This window comes from Notothenia rossii (assembly GCF_949606895.1).
Source record: "Notothenia rossii genome assembly, chromosome: 11".
In the NCBI taxonomy this organism is placed as follows: Eukaryota; Metazoa; Chordata; class Actinopteri; order Perciformes; family Nototheniidae; genus Notothenia; species Notothenia rossii.
Genome location: NC_136910.1, coordinates 23,622,700 through 23,640,520, shown reverse-complemented (window position 1 = coordinate 23,640,520; position 17,821 = coordinate 23,622,700). Strand labels below are relative to the sequence as shown.

The following is a 17,821-nucleotide window of genomic DNA, read 5'->3' as shown; positions in this document are numbered from 1 at the left end:
GGACGACAACGCCCTTGTAGCCCTCTCGGAAGAGGACCTACAGGGTATCCTATCAGCCTTTGCGAAAGCATACAAACAGCTTGGTCTAGCCATCAACATAAAAAAGACTCAAATCCTCCACCAACCACCACCAAACAGCAGTACGCCTGTCCTACCCCCAAACATCTCCATTGACAACATCAGACTGGAAAATGTGGACCACTTCCCATACCTTGGCAGCCTCCTATCATCAAAAGCCGTTATTGATGATGAAATACACCATCGCCTCAGCTGTGTCAGTGGGGCTTTCTCAAGGCTATAGGAAGAGACTCTTTGAGAACCGTGACCTCCAAGCAAAGACCTAAATATTGGTCTATAAAGCTGTGGTGCTCCCCACTCTTCTGTATGGATCAGAAGCCTGGACAACATACAGCAGGACCTGGAGAAACCTTGTCCGTGAGGGTGCTGCACTATATAATGATGACCTCTGCCATGACAATGACATGACATGACTCTGCCATGACAAGACAAGCGCAGATTCAGGAAGGAGAGAGCAACCACCAAACAGGTCCAACCCAAACCCTCCACCACTACATTCCCATGTCCACACTGCACAAGGATAATCGGGTCCAGAATCGGCCTCTATGCCCACCTGAAGACCCACAAATACCAAGAAGGAGGACAGTCATACTCGACTACGAGTGACCGCCGATGATGATGATGATGGTGTGTGTGTGTGTGTGTGTGTGTGTGTGTGTGTGTCTGTGTGTGTGTGTGTGTGTGTGTGTGTGTGTGTGTGTGTGTGTGTGTGTGTGTGTGTGTGTGTGTGTGTGTGTGTGTGTGTGTGTGTGTGTGTGGGCCTTGCTCCCCTTGTTGACTGAAGGTTGAACAGGGACCTTCAGCTGAACCAGCTCACATCCCATCATCATGCCACCCCGTGTCTGCAGGGGTGATCCTGGTGTGTTTCTGTGTGTGTGTGTGTGTGTGTGTGTGTGTGTGTGTGTGTGTGTGTGTGTGTGTGTGTGTGTGTGTGCGCGTGTGTGTGTGTGTGTGTGTGTGTGTGTGTGTGTGTGTGTGTGTGTGTGTGTGTGTGTGTGTGTGTGTGTGTGTGTGTGTGTGTGTGTGCGTGTGTTTGTGTGTGTGTGTGTGTGTGTGTGTGTGTGTGTGTGTGTGTGTGTGTGTGTGTGTGTGTGTGTGTGTGTGTGTGTGTGTGTGTGTGTGTGTGTGTGTGTGTGTGTGTGTGTGTGTGTGTGTGTGTGTGTGTGTGTGTGTGTGTGTGTGTGTGTGATGAAGGATGGCCTCAGGCTGAATCTGCCTCTCCAAACAATAAGGCCATCTGCTTTGTGTCCCTACTGCCAAACTCTGAGCCGACCTCCACCTGCTCTCTGTTCCTCTTTACTGCCAGCTCACCTCCTTATCCCCCCCCCCCTCCATCATTCCTAGTCCTGTATCCTTCTTTATATGTTCCTATATCATGTTAAGTTGTTCTTGTCTGAAGATCGCACATTCACATTTGCAATACGAAATGTGATTGAGCGTTTTAATGAAAACCAGACTTTTTCTGATCATTGAAGAACTTTTCTTCATGATATAGAAACACAATCTATCTTTCCATTTGTAATTATTGTCGTGTTAACATGATCTTCCAGGTTATTATATTTGATGTAAATTGGTGTGTGAGCTACATTATTGATTAAACTAAGACCATTACATTTTTAAAAAGGCTTTGAGTCCTCCAACATTTACCTGCAAGGCACAACAGTGGGAATATGCTTTCTATGTGTTTTCTAAAAAGACATGGGAAACAGTTTCTACACATAGTAACTGTTTGAGTGAATGATCAGCAATTATTCTGAAAAACATATTTAATTTTAGTGTGACTGCACAATAAAATTCAATATTATGTCTAAAACTGCTATTTAATCAAACGCATTGTCCCCAGGCATTATAATTAAACTGTGATCCGGGACAGTTTCACTCCAACCCATGCAGCATTCCCTTAGTGTGCATCAGAGCACAAACACAGAGGGAGGACGTGTGATCTATAATAATCACTACAGAGAGCAGTCTAAGTGTGTGTTGCCCTTTAGAAAGATATAGATTTGAGGGACAGATCTTGTCTTCTTTTCCTTTATACATTTTATTGAAAATAGTGATCTGGAACCTTCCAAAACCACTCCAGACGTACCCTTTAAATAAAAATACTTATCTACTTTTACTTGGAATTAACGACCTTTGAAATTTGAAAACTTCACATTTCTACATTAACTTAAGTAGAGGATTTCAGTCCTTCTTCCTCCTCTGACGGCCATATTCTTTACATTTTGTGTGACTATGCATGAAAATGATGTAACTTAGTATAAAAAGTAACATATTGTGTGTGTTACGTGTGTCCCTCAGTGACAGGGTTCCCGTACCCCAGCACAGGAGCAGCTGTGGCCTACAGAGGTGCCCATTTGAGAGGGAGGGGTCGCGCCGTCTACAACACATTCCGTGCTGCACCCCCTCCTCCACCCATCCCTGCCTATGGAGCGTGAGTGACTGCTCACACACACATACACACACACACACACACACACACACACACACACACACACACACACACACACACACACACACACACACACACACACACACCTAGAACACTACAACAACACACATAATTAAATAAACAGTGTAGGAAACGTCTCCAAGACTGAAAACATGCTACTGCAAAAATTGAATTGGAGTTACTCAAACACATAAGCCAACACACACACACACACACACACACATACACACACACACACACACACACACACACACACACACACACACACACACACACACACACACACACACACACACACACACACACACACACACACACACACACACACAGTAACAGAAAAATGGTGAGAGGGAAAACAAAAAGGCTGCCTTCTAATAGAGCGGAAAATTGCTGTTTGATTCTAGAATGGCCAAATGTGTCTCTCTTTTTTCTAATGTGTCGTTTTTTATTCGGCTGTGAATGGACTGCTGTGACCTGCTCGGCACACTCCAGTGGGCCCGCTGCAGGGGGGGCAAGAGACCTAGTGAAATGAGAGGGTCAGACATGAAGAGAGAGAAGGAGAATAAAGGAGCGTGCTGCGTTAGAAAGAATACAATGAGAGGAAGAGGGGGAGGAAAGGCAGGAGGATGAGGGAAGAGTAATGAATGAATGGTGCTGTTTGACCATATGGAACTACTGAATGAGTCATTCATTGTGCTGATAATATATATGTTTTTTTATTTTATTCAGCCGTTTGCATTTTAAACTAAATAACATGTTTCTTTAGGGTTAATGTTAGTGGTTAAGGGTAATTCATTGATTAAAAAATGTTGTGCTGCTTGGTTTCAATGTGATCTAGCTTCAAACTGAGCGATATGTAGATAGGTAGTTTCCGTCTAGAAGGCGTAGTGAAAAACAAACTTCTCATACTGTTTCTATATTGACGTCTCCGGCATTTTTCTGAAAAGTGGCACAAAGAAATGGCAGATTGCTCAGAGAAACGACGTTGAGTGCAGCGCCCCTTACTTCAATGCCTTACATTTGACATCTTCTGTCCACAGTGTGGTCTACCAGGATGGCTTTTATGGTGCAGAAATATATGTAAGTAAAACAATTTTATAAGCATTTTTATTCAATCTTCACGAAGTTATTCACTATACTGTAGCAAAACTGTTTGGTACTGATTGTCAACATATGCTTTACCTTGTCGTATGTGCGCTTTCACTTTGGTGGATCTCATGCTTCTGATTCAAGGTGGTATTGAACCTGTTGTCTCTCCTCAGGGCGGGTATGCAGCGTACAGATATGCCCAGCCAGCTGGCACTGCTGCAGCTGCGTACAGTGACAGGTATGTTGGCTGTTTACTTCTGAGTGTCACTAAAAAGTACTCTGTTTACATCTTCATAATAGTGACTAGTTGCATTTCAACATTACTTTTGAGGGTACCCCTTACCTCAGCTGCCTCAAAACACTACCAGGAATGTATTGATCGGTGGATGCTCAGTTTAAAAACCCTCTCACGCACTAAAAGAAGGGAAACCCGACATTGAATGTTGTGACGTCTTGTAGAGAAACAACAGAGACTGAAAACTATAAATGTTGTGTGTTAATAGCAGCAGTAGCTTCTTTAGATGTAATCTCTTTTTGAATGCAGTTTGATCTAATAGAAGCAGGTATAACACATATAATAGTCTGGTGCCAGAATGAGTCCTAAAACCATAGCCTAAAACCCACAAAGTTAGCATTTCCCCCTTTCAGTTACCTTGACTTAAAGTCAACAGTTTTTTGAACATGTTTTTGGTTAGAAGACTAAAATAAGGTCCGTTGTTAACACAAGCTTAATAGATGTTTGCGTTATGTTATACATATATATACACAACATGATAACAATACATCAGTGAATACCCCACTGGTGAACATCTTTTTTTCTTTTGCCGTTTTGAAAGAATTGTATCCTATTTTGGAGAAGGTACTCTCCCAACATGAGACATGACGAACCATGAGTGAGATAACTGTACGGAGAATTGCCAAACTGGCCATTGCAGCAGCAGCAACAAATAATTCAAAAACACTGTTAGCCGTGTAAACAGCACACAGCACAAAGAAAAGTGACGGAAAGCACGGAGAAAGGGCCCACAGTGAAGTCCAGGAGTTCACTGTTTTATGATCCCACACCCACTGAGCCAAAGAACAAGTGAGAGCTGCTGCAGCTAATGCAAGCTCAAAAACAACCATAGTGGTTCTTTTGGGTGCTCCCCAGTCGGCAGTTAGGGAGTACCTATGACAGTTTGGTTATATAAACACCTATTTCCATTCTGTACATTACATGTCAATAAGCTGATGTTTTTCAATACACCACAGCACCACAGACATGCCCACCAGAGAAATGTGGGTATCTTGACCACGGACATGTTGACTTCAGTGGCTTGAATCACTGACCCTCTAATTGGTAGATGCCCATTTACCTCCTGAGCCACAGCCGCCTGTAAACAGCCCAATAACCTCCACAGAGACTCACCTGTAGGATAGCAGTTGTAAACAGAACGGGAAACTTGATCCACTCCATCTTTGGATTATCATTCCCTTCAGAGCTAAATGTTTCTCCCTCAACTCTGATCGATTACAGAGGGTCCAATCCAGCCTGCGGGATGACTTTGCAAAGTGTAACATTTACAGAGAAGACATAAGCTGCAATTTACACAACTTTTATGTATTTTGTATGTATGCATTTTATAAATGAACAAGGCAGGGAGATAACTTCTTCCTTAATAGTTCACACTTTAATGTGTATGCTGGTGTGTCAGTTCAATGTCAAATCATTTCTACATCTTGACAAGCTGTTTGGATCATAAAGTGAAATACTACATTGTTCGGTTTCAGATAACAGTGACTTGGAATTGTTTTTATTTATATGTTATTATGCTATGACTGTAATGGTCCTGCCCTCCTGAGATCAGATTTAGCTGTATGTGGCCCCTGAGCTAAACTGAGTTTGAGACCCCTGTTCTAGTGTGTTAGCCGTCTAGATGTGTGTGTATGCTTGGAGAGCTAATCTTACGGAGATTGAGCATGTCAGACCTGATAAGAAACAGCCACAGCGGTAGCCTGTAGGCCTCCGATAATGTACGATTTATCAGAGGCAAGGAGCAAGCGATGTGCTCGGGAGGATTATGAACGCAGCGGAGAAGAGGTGAGAGGGCACGTCTCTCAACAAGACCTATTTAATTCCCTTATTTCCTCCTCTCACACATTCCCTCCTTCTCACTCTTACCGTTATTCATACTCTCGTTGTGGCTGATGTTTAGTATAACTCTCCCCGCTGTGTCTCTCTCATTCTTTTTTTTATAAGCCCTCCTGATTTAAAGGGAAGCCCAGGCAGAGAGGTGGAGTTCAGAGCAGAGGGGACAGAGGCTGGTGGAGGTGGAGGAGTTATATTTATTGGGGGATAAGAGAGGTTTTGTAGGGAGTGCCTCTATACTGTCCCTTTAGACACACACAGGATACCACTGTCTACATTTAAAGGTACGAGTAAGCAAAAAAGGCAACCAGGACTGACCATCACCATCAAGTTATTATTCTTCCATAATTTCAATCAAACATACGAAATACTATTCCAGGGACTGTGAAACAAGAACTGCTTTTACCTTTTGACTTTTCATGGTATGGATAAAATCCTAGAAATTGAAACTGAAACCCTTAAATAAAATTTTCTCCATGGGTGTGGGTGTTAAAGGTCAATGCTAGTGATATTTGTTCACACCAGGAAGAAGTGATCGTGCTAAAGTTGGCGAGCATAGTGGTTTGACAGTTGCACTGCATTCAAATGAAATAAATACATGTATATAAGCATACATTTAAGTAAAAAAAAATTGCAATAAACGTCCTTGTAGCCACAGGGACAAAGCGTCTGAGGCTCAGGAATGAGGCAGGAGGTTTTCCACAGCAAAGGACCCCCCACATGCTGAAGTAATGGTGATGCATCTATGCAATCCTTGTCGAGCCAAACGCTCCTGAAGCCATTAAAAGAAATGTAGCTGATGGAAACGTTGTCGGAACAATCCGGAAGCCATTGATGGATACGTTGTTGTCAGATATATCCTGGATTCAGCCATGTTTCCATAAAGCAAAATAAACTACTTTCCAGATTTTTCGTCTGAGCTAAGCCTGTTAGCTTCTCGATTATTAGCTTACGTTGCCCATGATGACACAGAATATATCTCCTTTTCTCTATACATTTGGTCCCAGCTTTCCTCTCCGTCTCTTTGGTTTATCCCTGATTTCAGTGTGGATAGCCGATGTTCCGACCACCATGCTAGCCACCTTTAGCACAATCACTACAAATCGCTACAAAGCAACAAATGGTACTAGCTTTGAACACTCACACCCACGGAGACAGTATTTTTTTAGGGTTTCAATTTCTAGGATTTTATCCATGCTTTGAAAAGTCAAACGTGATAGCCGTTCTTGTTTCACAGTCCCTGAATATGTCATTGTTCTATGACTTCTAAGCAGCTTTATGGACATGTGTTTGTGTTTATTTAGGGAAGTATGTTGTACTATTTCCACAGAAAGAGTGAGTTGCACTGATTGAACAGATTGAACCTAGACTAATGCAGAAATGATAGCAACTGATCATTGATGGAAATATATTTTGCAGCCGTTAACTTCCTTCCTTCCTCCTTCCATTTACGCCCAGCTTCCATCCTTCCCTTGGTTCTCCCTCTGTAACACATGGTGGTGCATCCCCGCAGCCTCTTATCTTTGCCCTCCAGACCTACGTTGGCTTCCCTTTTTCTTTTAGAGGAGAATAAACAAACCAGACAGGAATAGAGGAATATAAATAAAGCAGTCTGGTGGCATCATAGAAGGAGGGATGGAGAGTTGGAATGAGAAAAAGAGAGGGACGTGGAGGATTAGTTCCAAGCCAGTGCTTGTGAAAAGACTGGAAATAAGCCCCAAGAGACAAAAAGAGAGACAAATGCGGAGATGGCAGTTAGAGGGGAGGAAGAGGTGAAGAAGAAGATGGCACAAGGGGAAAAGGTGTGGGACACCAACAGAGAGAAGAACTGGCTCTCACCATAATGATGTTCTTCTTTTTTTGTCCCCTACCTTTCCCTTCAAAAATATTTTCGTCTTCACAAACCCATATATGTTTCCCCAATCCCAAAGGATGATTTTTCTAATTGTTCTCCTTGTTCATAATCGTATTGCTCCCCCCGCTCAGCCATCTATCTGCCCAATTCTTTTTTCTTATCTTTCTCTTTTTCTTATTCGGGCTGATGTTACTTTTATCGCAATCCCTCCCCATCATCTGGAAGATAAAACACTTGTCCCCTTTTTCTCATAAATTGAAACGGGTAAAACAAATCATTGCAATCACACACTCTCACCTTTACAACGTACATTTATAGGGAGACATCGATTGCATTTTCATCCAATAGGCCTGTTCTTAGCGTGAGTGAGAGGAGGAAATGATTATAGATCTCTCCTCCGGACCCCAGTAAAAATCGACGACCTAATACCTTATGTGTCTCATGCATACTCATTGTGGCCGGTTGGCACTCCCTATCCATTCTCAGGCCTATTCCATCAAAGCCAACATGCAAAAGGTTTATATCTGGTGGTTGGAGTTGGGGAAAGGGGAAACAATTAACAGAGTATTTCCCGACTGATTAAATTCTCCTTTGATTTGTACTGGTTCAAATAATCTATATAGTTTTATGTTTGGGGCATAAGTCAAAATGTCACTCTGATCATAAATCTGCTGCTCTAACTAACTCCATAGCTGCCAAGCTGTCTGTATCTGTTGGGAGTTATTCACATCATTAAATAAAGTTAGGAATAACATTTAGATCTCTACATTTAAAGGGGGCCTGTTCTGCTCATGTCCAGGTTCATATCAGTATGTCGTGTCTCTACTGTGACATGTCTCCATGCTTTAATGTTCAAACAGCTCTTTATTTTTCTCATACTGCCTGTGCTGCAGCACCCCTTTTCACCCTCTGTCTGGGGTGGGGCGGCGGGGGACTCAGGGATTTTAGCCTAGCAGATCATTCACATGCACAAAAACCTAAAGAACACACTACAGGAAAAGAAAACCCCAAAAGTATAATAGGGCCCCTTTAAAGTTTTAAAATACAATTCAAACTAATTGTGTTTTGAATGTAAACCGTCCATCTGGAACCATACTTAGAACTGTATCAACACATATCATTGGTGTTGGATGCATTGATCTATAACCTTTATACATTTGTTTTAACGTTCAGATTCCTTGGTGCACCATTCTTTATACAAATACCGTATGTAAGATTTTTTTTGAGAAGTCTGCTGTTTGCTGCTGTGGTTACCTTAAGGATACTTAAAGGTTATAGAAACCTACAAGATGTAATGATAGCAGGAGAGTCAGGGGTGCTGGAGGAGCCCACAACCCAAATCTGCCCAACGGCCCTCTTTCAAGCTGATCCACCCATGCCTTCATATTGTAGAAAATGGACTTTGAGACAAGACAGGGGGCAGAGGGTTTTTTTTGTGTGTGGTTGCACAGTTTCTAACATGTTGCCCCTTTCTGAGTGAGTTATTTGAGTCAAACATTGTGCAATTCCCATAGAGACAATGATGTTTGAAATATATCCGTGAATGGTGATTATTTACATTTGTCTATCAAACATCACAAAGTGTATAACTAATTCTCATGGTGAACCCTTTTTTTCTGCATGTTTTCTTCTTTGTAGTTATGGCAGAGTCTATGCAACAGCAGACCCATATCACCATGCGATTGGTCCTGCAGCTACCTACAGTGTGGGGACTATGGTGAGTGTTTCCTGTTTCTTAGCTGCTGACTGTCAATGTGCAAAACTGAATGTGGTGAGATGACCTGGAGCTTTTTCAGCATCCAGTACCTTGAAAATGGATGTTTAACTTTACAGGAGACACATTTTACATGAAAACAAAATGTTCTGGTCCATATACTGTATGTGAGCTACTGAACTAAATGAACTGCTAATTGTAAATTAATAACTTAAATCAGATCATCTGCTGACGCTATTATATTGTACAGGTTTTTTTTACGCTTTGTTTTTCCTATGTGTTGTGTCTCCTCTGAGAGACCCATTTTAATAATGTTTAATGTGAATCTTTGCCACTTCAGTGAATGAAAAAGGGGATATTGCCTTATTCTCAAACTCCCCATCCAATTTGATTGGCTGTAAGCTACTTGCTTGAAATCCAATTGAGACTGAGAGTTCCTCCCAAAATGGAAAAAAAAACAGTCTCTTCAAATTTTGCAAAGGGAGCCGGGTTGAATAGTTAATGTTTGTTTTTAGCTAGCTTTGCAGCTAACATCAAAGATGAAAACTGAAAGTACAATTTGTTTTATTTCGTGGGTGTGGGTAGAGATTTCCTCCAAAGATTAACGACCATCCAGTAAATGCTTTGACGTGCCACGGGAGATTAAAGTAGGAGAGAGAGATGGATCACAAATGAAGGGAAATAGGGGAAAGAGAGGGAGAATGAGAGTTCTTGGTAGCAAACCAATTGCATCTGAAGCTGCTGCTTGGTGCAAAATGTTGGACGGATGAGATAAGGGTTGATGCTAAGTGCTGACGTGCTTGTAATGATGGAAGTGGAAAGCCCTACCATCTCCCCCATGTGTAACCGAAACACCCCCCCCCCCCCCTAGAGCAGCTGCTAGCTAAAAGCCTTCATTAATTACGAAAAAATGTCCTCTTCATTTACTTAATCAAAAAAGTGGCCTCTGTTTTCCTCCTTATTACATTTTATTCTCTTTTCTCTTCAAATTACTCCTCCCTTTTTCGCCCTCCTACTATAGCCAATCTTCTCACTATTAATGTTTTCCTAATATTCAATGTATCTTAAACTTTATGATGGGGCACATTGTGAACTGTAGCCTCAAACAAAACTTTATAAGACCAAATCAGGTGTCAGGTCTAGTTGTGATTCTAAGGTAGAATAATGGGTTGGATGAGTAGGATATTGTTCACCAAACTTCTTTTGAGGGGAATTTCTTTAATCAAAATGAATCCACACCATCTTGCCTTGTGTGGTTTGGTCTAACAATCCTCTACATAAAGGGAAACAAGTTGGTGCTATGTATAGAATTTCAGATGTATGCAGGATACAACATTATGGGATGGAGTTGCCTGACTCCTGTGGAAATATGTAAGGAATCTGGTTGCAGGCTTTGTGGACAAGGCTGAGTTATAAATACTGGAGTTGGTGTAGGTGTGATGCTACAGATGGGTGTGATTTAACGGAGTGGATTTGTTCATAAAAGGCTATTGTTGATATGAATGAGGTGGCAGGAATATTTAACACAGTGTTATCAAGGGTCAAGTGTCGTACAAATCTATCCATATTTGACAATTCTAAACTTCACAAGTTCGGTCCAATGCTGACATTTGTTTTCAATGCACAAAGTGGTATGTTGTTTTTGTAGGGAGATAGAGAGTCAAATTGAAATCTCATGCAAAAGACCAGAGTCTGATGTCCCATCAGTGAGATAGAATTGTAACGCTCACCTTCCATTTAATGTTAACCATAATCTTTCCCTAACCTTAGCCTTACTAAGTCTGCTTGAGTCTAGAGGCTCAAAGTTACATCAACTGATAAAGGAAAAAAAATATGTTCCCATACAACAAAACTGCATTGACAATTACACATAAGAGGATATGTTGTTCTTGAAATGTCACAGAGATGTTTCCAATGCAGACTCTGTGTAGGGAGCCTGTCAGAGTGGGTGGATTTGTCAAACTAATATTTAGCATAATAAACATACATATTTTTAAACAGATCAGCATCCGTTTAACCAAACCAATTCATTTTGTGCCAATTCAGAACATTAACGTGTTTAAAGCAAATACTTGAGTTACCTTGAAACATTTTTGAGAATGCAGTTTTGTTGAATGGAAACGTCATTCTTAGGAGACAGGGATGGGATAACACACCTGAATCTCTTAAAATCTTTATTTTCTAACTGTCAAATCGACAATGTTATGACAATATTTAACGTGAGTATAATGCTAGATATGTGGGGTACTATTTTAATCGTACCTTTTCATCATACCTGGATATTGTGGATTGTAGGATGTTTTAGTTTTGCGTATTGGACGTTGTCATTGAATATGATCTGAGGTTGGAAGAATCGTCAAATATTTACGTCCTTATCCGGCTATAAGTTTGGTCTGAGCAGAGCCTCAATAGAGAGTGTTTCAGACACAGTTGTATTTACAGTAAAGCCAGGACGGTTTGAATGCAAAGGGTTGAGAGCATTGTTTGTTGTAATGATTTGGTTGTGGATTCACTGGAGAGCTTGTTTTATGGCAAATGTGTGGCAGGCTTAATGCCAAGTAGCAGTTCTAGGGTCGCTAATGTTTCATTCAAACATTATTAGAATGGCAAAAAAGCTGAACGTTTTGCACACATGCCCTGCACTGTCAGAAAGTACTACTTTCAAAATCTAGCTTGTAATGTTTCCTTGCCAATGTATTAATTAAACAAAAAACAATTGGAAAAAGGGAGGAACGTTTCTTTGGAGGAAAGAGAGAAGTTCATTTCTAATAATAGTATTACAAAGGTTCTACATTGAATACTGATTGGAGCTTTTTCATCTTTGATGTTGCAGGCTAGCCTTTACAGAGGAGGGTGCAGTCGCTTCACTCCCTACTAGAAAGAGAGAGACACGCCCCATTTGCTCTCCCGCAAAACAGACACTCAAAAAACAGCAACAAATGAAATGACTAAATGATCATCTTCACTCTCTTCATGGAAAAAAAAAAAAATGCTTCCAGGTGACAAATGTGACCATGAACTGCAAATCACTCTCAAGTTGCTTCCCTATTTTCAGAGTGTCTCATTGTCATTTATTGATGTAATGTACCTTTTTTTTAAAAAGAAGATTTTGTTACTCTTTTGTTTTTAATTGAATGTATTTGCATTGACATGTCTGTATAGTGTTAAAATAGACAACAAATGTCAATGTAGACAAACTGTAGTCTCGCTCCTTCTCACTCTTTGGACCACAACTCTCTTAGGGGTGGCTTTTTGTGCTTCTTTTAATTCCATCCTATTTCCCTACCTTCATTGTTTCAAGAACTCATTTTCCCCATATAGTTTGCCAGCTCAGAGCTCTATTGTGAACCCGGAAGTGTTGAGTACCTCAACATTTTATGTTAGAAATGTAAAGTACAGTTCCCCAGCACATCGAAACTGCCGAATGCTAACATGCATATGTTAAGCAATTTGCACAAAATTGGCATAAGTTGCCTTAATTAGCATTAATTAATATTATAGCCAATGTGGACAATAGTTAAAAATGGCTTGGCCGATTTGGAACATTTTTGAGGGATTACTGAGGATGCTTGATGCAATTTTGACATTTTCAGAATCAACATTGGCGGTTTTATCCAGAAAGTGGCCATATTTGTACTGCTGATGGACTGATTTTGTCCAAATCTGCCAAGCCATTTTGTAACTATTGTCCACATGTGGGCTATAACGCTAATTAATGCTAGTTAACTCAATGTATGGTACTTGTGCAAATTGCTCAACATTATGCAAGTTATTATCCGGCAGTTTCAATGTGCTGGGGACCCATACTGTACATTTCTAACATAAAACTTTGGGCTACTCAACATTTCTGGGTTCACAGTGATGGCAACTAGAATTATATACATTAAAATGTTCAGCAATTACTGTTTGGACAACACATGGCACACTGGATTTATTAAATAAATGATACAGCCATTCCACCCCTTAGAGAACTGGCTCAATTCTAAGTGAGCCAATAGAGCTGATTTTCAGCCTGACCCAATGGGACTCACACCTAAAGGTGAAACTGCTACCAGGAAGTGATGCATTTTATAACCTAGAAGGTGAAAGGAGGAGCGTGATGTATTACCGAATCTGAATGCATGAGGAAGTGATGTATAGCAGGGTGTGATGCAAGAGCTATGGCAGCCACTGTCAGAATAGGCAGCCGTGTGAGCCCATTGATCGTTGGCATAGTGCCAGAGGCAGGAGGTATCCCATTACTGCTGAAAAGCTTTATAGGAGAAAACGACATTCTTTTCTCACTCTCATCACGTCCAGCACATACCAAGTAATAATCCTATATTTGATCTAGACCCATATATGGAGGAATACTGATACATAGTTTCGACTCCATAGGAAGACTATGTGAGAATTTAGTTTAAAAAAGACATCTCAATACCATGATCATTGGAGTGCAGAACAATATAAAGTATACTAAAGGATGTCGCTAACACGTTTACCAGGCTAACTTGTTAGCCATAACAATTGTCTACACAAACACCCACAAAACAGAGAAACACAATATTATTAATTTGTCATTTGTGTCCACCTCGTGAAAAAAGTCAGACTTTCCCACTCCTTTTAGCTCTGGTTTGGTCTACAATAGGCTGATGACTGAATTGCATTGTGTTTCACCCTATTTTTCCAGTTAGCTACTTTCTTGGCATCAAATTTCAAATCAAATTTCTTGGCATAGCTAACAATAACTTTTGAACCCAGTGATATCCAGCGTTAGCGAAAATCTAAACGTGTCACCCTAATTCAAATTAAAACAATTTGATTCTTACAATTCATTCAATTTGACCGATTCAATTCAGCAGATTCTGATTCAGATACAATACGTTTTACCATTTTACTATTACTATCACTTTCTCAACATATATGTTTACCAGATCATGAAATACCTCTGAAAACTAAACACATGTTCAGTATAAAACAGATACAGTACATCTTCATTGTCTACTGTTCGACAAAGGCAAAAGTTAAAGGAAAGATAAGTTATAAGTTATCGGGCGTCTATATCGATATAGGTTTTCTTTGTATATTAATATTAAGTAAGCTTTTCACATGTCTTTGGATTTGTTTATTGTTAGCATTGACAGTGGATTACTGTAGGAGCTTCACTGGAGGATTCTTATTGTTTTGGTATAGATTGGCCGATATGGAGACAGGTGTAGATCCAGGGAGGAAACCCTGCTGTATCTCCGTATCGATTCCTCTCTGTCTCAGTCATCTGTCTTTACTCTGAGGAAACAGACTTTTGATGTTCTCCTTCACCCACAAATTCAGGCCATCACTTTGGGTGTAAAGAAAAACAAGGATATATAGATCCCAAAATGCAAGCAATACAAAATATTACAAGCACAAAATATTAGAAGCACACAATAGAGCGTAAATCAAAATGTTTTGTATAGTTTCAGCTACAGTCTGCAATAGTCGCACGTCACTAAAAAACAAACTGGTTTAAACTAGTATGTAGGAGTACTAGTTCATTGTTTTAGTCATTTACAATCTTAGAAATAGAATACAACAACATTTCCTGCTGTTATTCACATGACAAAAAGACAAATCGCTAATGACCGGGATTTTAAGAATTACAAAATAAGATACTAAAGGGGGAAAAGGATGAGAAGCCCAGTGTTGGAAGTGTAACATAAGGCAACATACAAATTAAATAAGTAGCTTGATAAACACCAAAAAACGCCCATTTCTTGACCAACTGAACAAAAGATATTGAGTTATGGATTTTCTGCACTTGGGGCTTGCTTTTCAATCATTAAAACAAATTAGAATTCCATTAATGTACAATGACCTGCAAGTCCTTTAGCCCTTTCTCATGCATGGAACACAAGTACGGTGTTCATCTGAATTAGTTAAATGTGTCAAAATTCATGCAAGAGGAAATGATCTTGTATTGAAATTTACAGCTCGCATGTTTCAAATGTAATAGGACAGGCCCCAGAGCTGCCCGAGACAAAGTGATGTTAATTCATTTAAATAATTTCAAAGATATGTAAACGGAAGTCTGCTTAACAACCTATTATGTTGTGCCACAATTAACCAGAAAATGTTTATCTTTAAAAGCATGAAACATACACGTAAACCAACATTGCGGTATCATTAGATAACTATCAGCAATGTCATTTTTACATCACTCACCAAAGTGTTACTGTTAATGGCAAATAAGACAAAGTTTAGAAAATAATACATGCATTGGTTGTGTCATGTATCCACTTCAGGAATTTACACTTATCCAATGAACACATATGCTAGTTCACAGGGATACAGCTCCTTCAATTTACTGAGAGGAAATGTGGGTATGAATCATTAACTTGAAGCTGATGTCAGTCAATGATATATATCAATGATATTAGCAAATGAATGGTCTGGTCCCAACATGCACTCCCTGAAATGCTGAGGAGACATATGCTAAGAGCAACCCTCCCTTATTCGCCCAAGCATACCCACCAATCTCACTCGCTCTCCCACAGCCACACACACACACACACACACACACACGCACGCACGCACGCACGCACGCACGCACACACGCACGCACACACACACACACACTTCCCCACCAGTAAATAGCATCTGGGCCTGCTGTGTCTGATGGGATCGTAAAGAGGGGAGTCAGTAGCGCAGGAAGAAAGGGGGAGTGTGAAGAGAAGAAGCAACCGAGGCAATTTACCCCGCAGATTAGAGATAAGAGAGTTCAGTCAATAAGCACTGATCTCATTTGAAGATATACCAGCCTGACTAGACTCTCTCTCTCTCTCTCTCTCTCTCTCTCTCTCTCTCTCTCTCTCTCTCTCTCTCTCTCTCTCTCTCACACACACACTCGCACACACACACACACACACACACACACACACACACACACACCATTGAGCATTCACACTAGTTGGTCTATTGCTATCACTGTTGTGTGTCTGCAGACTGTCTTTTCTTCGGTTCTCTTGCTGTTTTCAACTAGGATAAGGCCATTGTAATATTTCCCCCTGTTTTACCATAAGTCTTTTTTTGGACTACTATTTCTTTAAATCAAGCACACTGTGCAACTGGCTACTACAAATTACAATTAATGCTACATTCTATGTTTATGTTTGCCATAATCCTTCCCTCTTATTGTACTGTACCGTAAACTATTACTTACACATCAATGAGCCACACCTTTGCATTGTTCCTTCATTATTAAACACGATATAGTTCATATTTACCAAGTCCAATGTAAAAAGAAAAAAGTCCTGCTGCCCTGAATATTCACAACAAGATCGCACCACATCTGGATTATTCCGCCACTGAAAATAGTAGCCAACAAATATTCTATTTCCTTATGTTTTTGTAACATCTGTTAATAAATACTTCAGGAAATTACCAAACCTGGTCGTTCTATTTATGTTTGAGTCACTTTTGGGACATACATTTACAGAAACAACCAACGCTAGTGCCCCAGAGTTTTAGAGAAGTCACACTGTGTTTTGGTTCTGTCTGATTTATATTATGATATATTCATTACTAAAATAATATAAAACACATAATAAAGGTCCCGCGGAAAAGCTTAAAACTTGACCAAGTGTGCTTCATTGTTCATTTTACATTCAAAGCTGGTTCACTCCTATCCACATAACATGCTTTACGTGTTCTATAGAGTAGAATATACTTTCAGCGTTGATGGGATACTGCTTTTCCTAATCATTAATGTAAATAAAGATGTTTTTCTTTGATCCATTGCTCTTCCATGCACTTTGCTATTTTAAATGTATGTTTGTATTAAGGTTCTGAATGTCATTTCCCATTTGTGCATCACAAAAGACATGTAATAGCATAGTATTTACTGTTGTTATTAGGTTATTACGTAAAGAAGAAGAAAATATATTTCAAAAGAGGAAAAGCATATGATATTATGATTAGGTGTTAGACAACGGCAACATTTTGTATAACAAGAAAAGGCTTTGACACTGTTTTGGTTGAAATGAAAGGTCTTTCTGTGTGTCTGTGGTCACATACTCTGTGAGTCTCATAGCAATGTTTCCTGAATAACCTCTCCATCTCCTGCTTTGGGGCAAGACGCGTTATTTCTTTATCTGCTGCCCTTCTGTTTGTTTGATCTGGTTTCAGTTGGGGAAATGGAGAGCACAAATTGAAACGACTGTCAGTCTGTTTCTGTGTTTTATGACATCTCTAAAACACCAAGTCTGTGCTGAGGGATAAAGCAGCCGGCCAAAAAAAAAAATTCAAGTGTGCCATTAATGTGGAACAAAGATAGGGGAGTGAGTGTCAATAAAGGTAGACAGGTTTCTCCTTTCCCTTTATCCTCATGAAAAAATTGCCTTCAGAAATAAAAGCTAACCTCAAAGGATTCTATATGATACCCTAGCATTTCAGTTTATGTTGTCATGATCCACAGAGCAAGAGCTTACTCTTCTCTCTCTGTTAACGTTTATTAAGGCAGCTACTACAGTAATGTCATAAAGATGCAGC

General features: G+C 40.1%; 1 protein-coding gene across 9 annotated transcripts in view; it reads left to right on the top strand.

Moving 5' to 3' along the window:
- Positions 1-17,821, top strand: part of rbfox3a (RNA binding fox-1 homolog 3a) — an 836,552-nt gene that overhangs the window by 807,336 nt on the left and 11,395 nt on the right. For 8 of the 9 annotated variants that reach the window (XM_079660089.1, XM_079660084.1, XM_079660083.1 and 5 more), the window contains 5 exons: positions 2,380-2,512; positions 3,571-3,610; positions 3,793-3,857; positions 9,241-9,319; positions 12,150-12,663. In XM_079660089.1, coding sequence (XP_079516215.1) covers positions 2,380-2,512; positions 3,571-3,610; positions 3,793-3,857; positions 9,241-9,319; positions 12,150-12,194 — 362 coding nt within the window. In that variant the 3' untranslated portion in view covers positions 12,195-12,663. Of the gene's footprint in view, positions 1-2,379; positions 2,513-3,570; positions 3,611-3,792; positions 3,858-9,240; positions 9,320-12,149; positions 12,664-17,821 lie in introns of those variants that run through there. The other variant, XM_079660085.1, reaches the window with a different exon arrangement.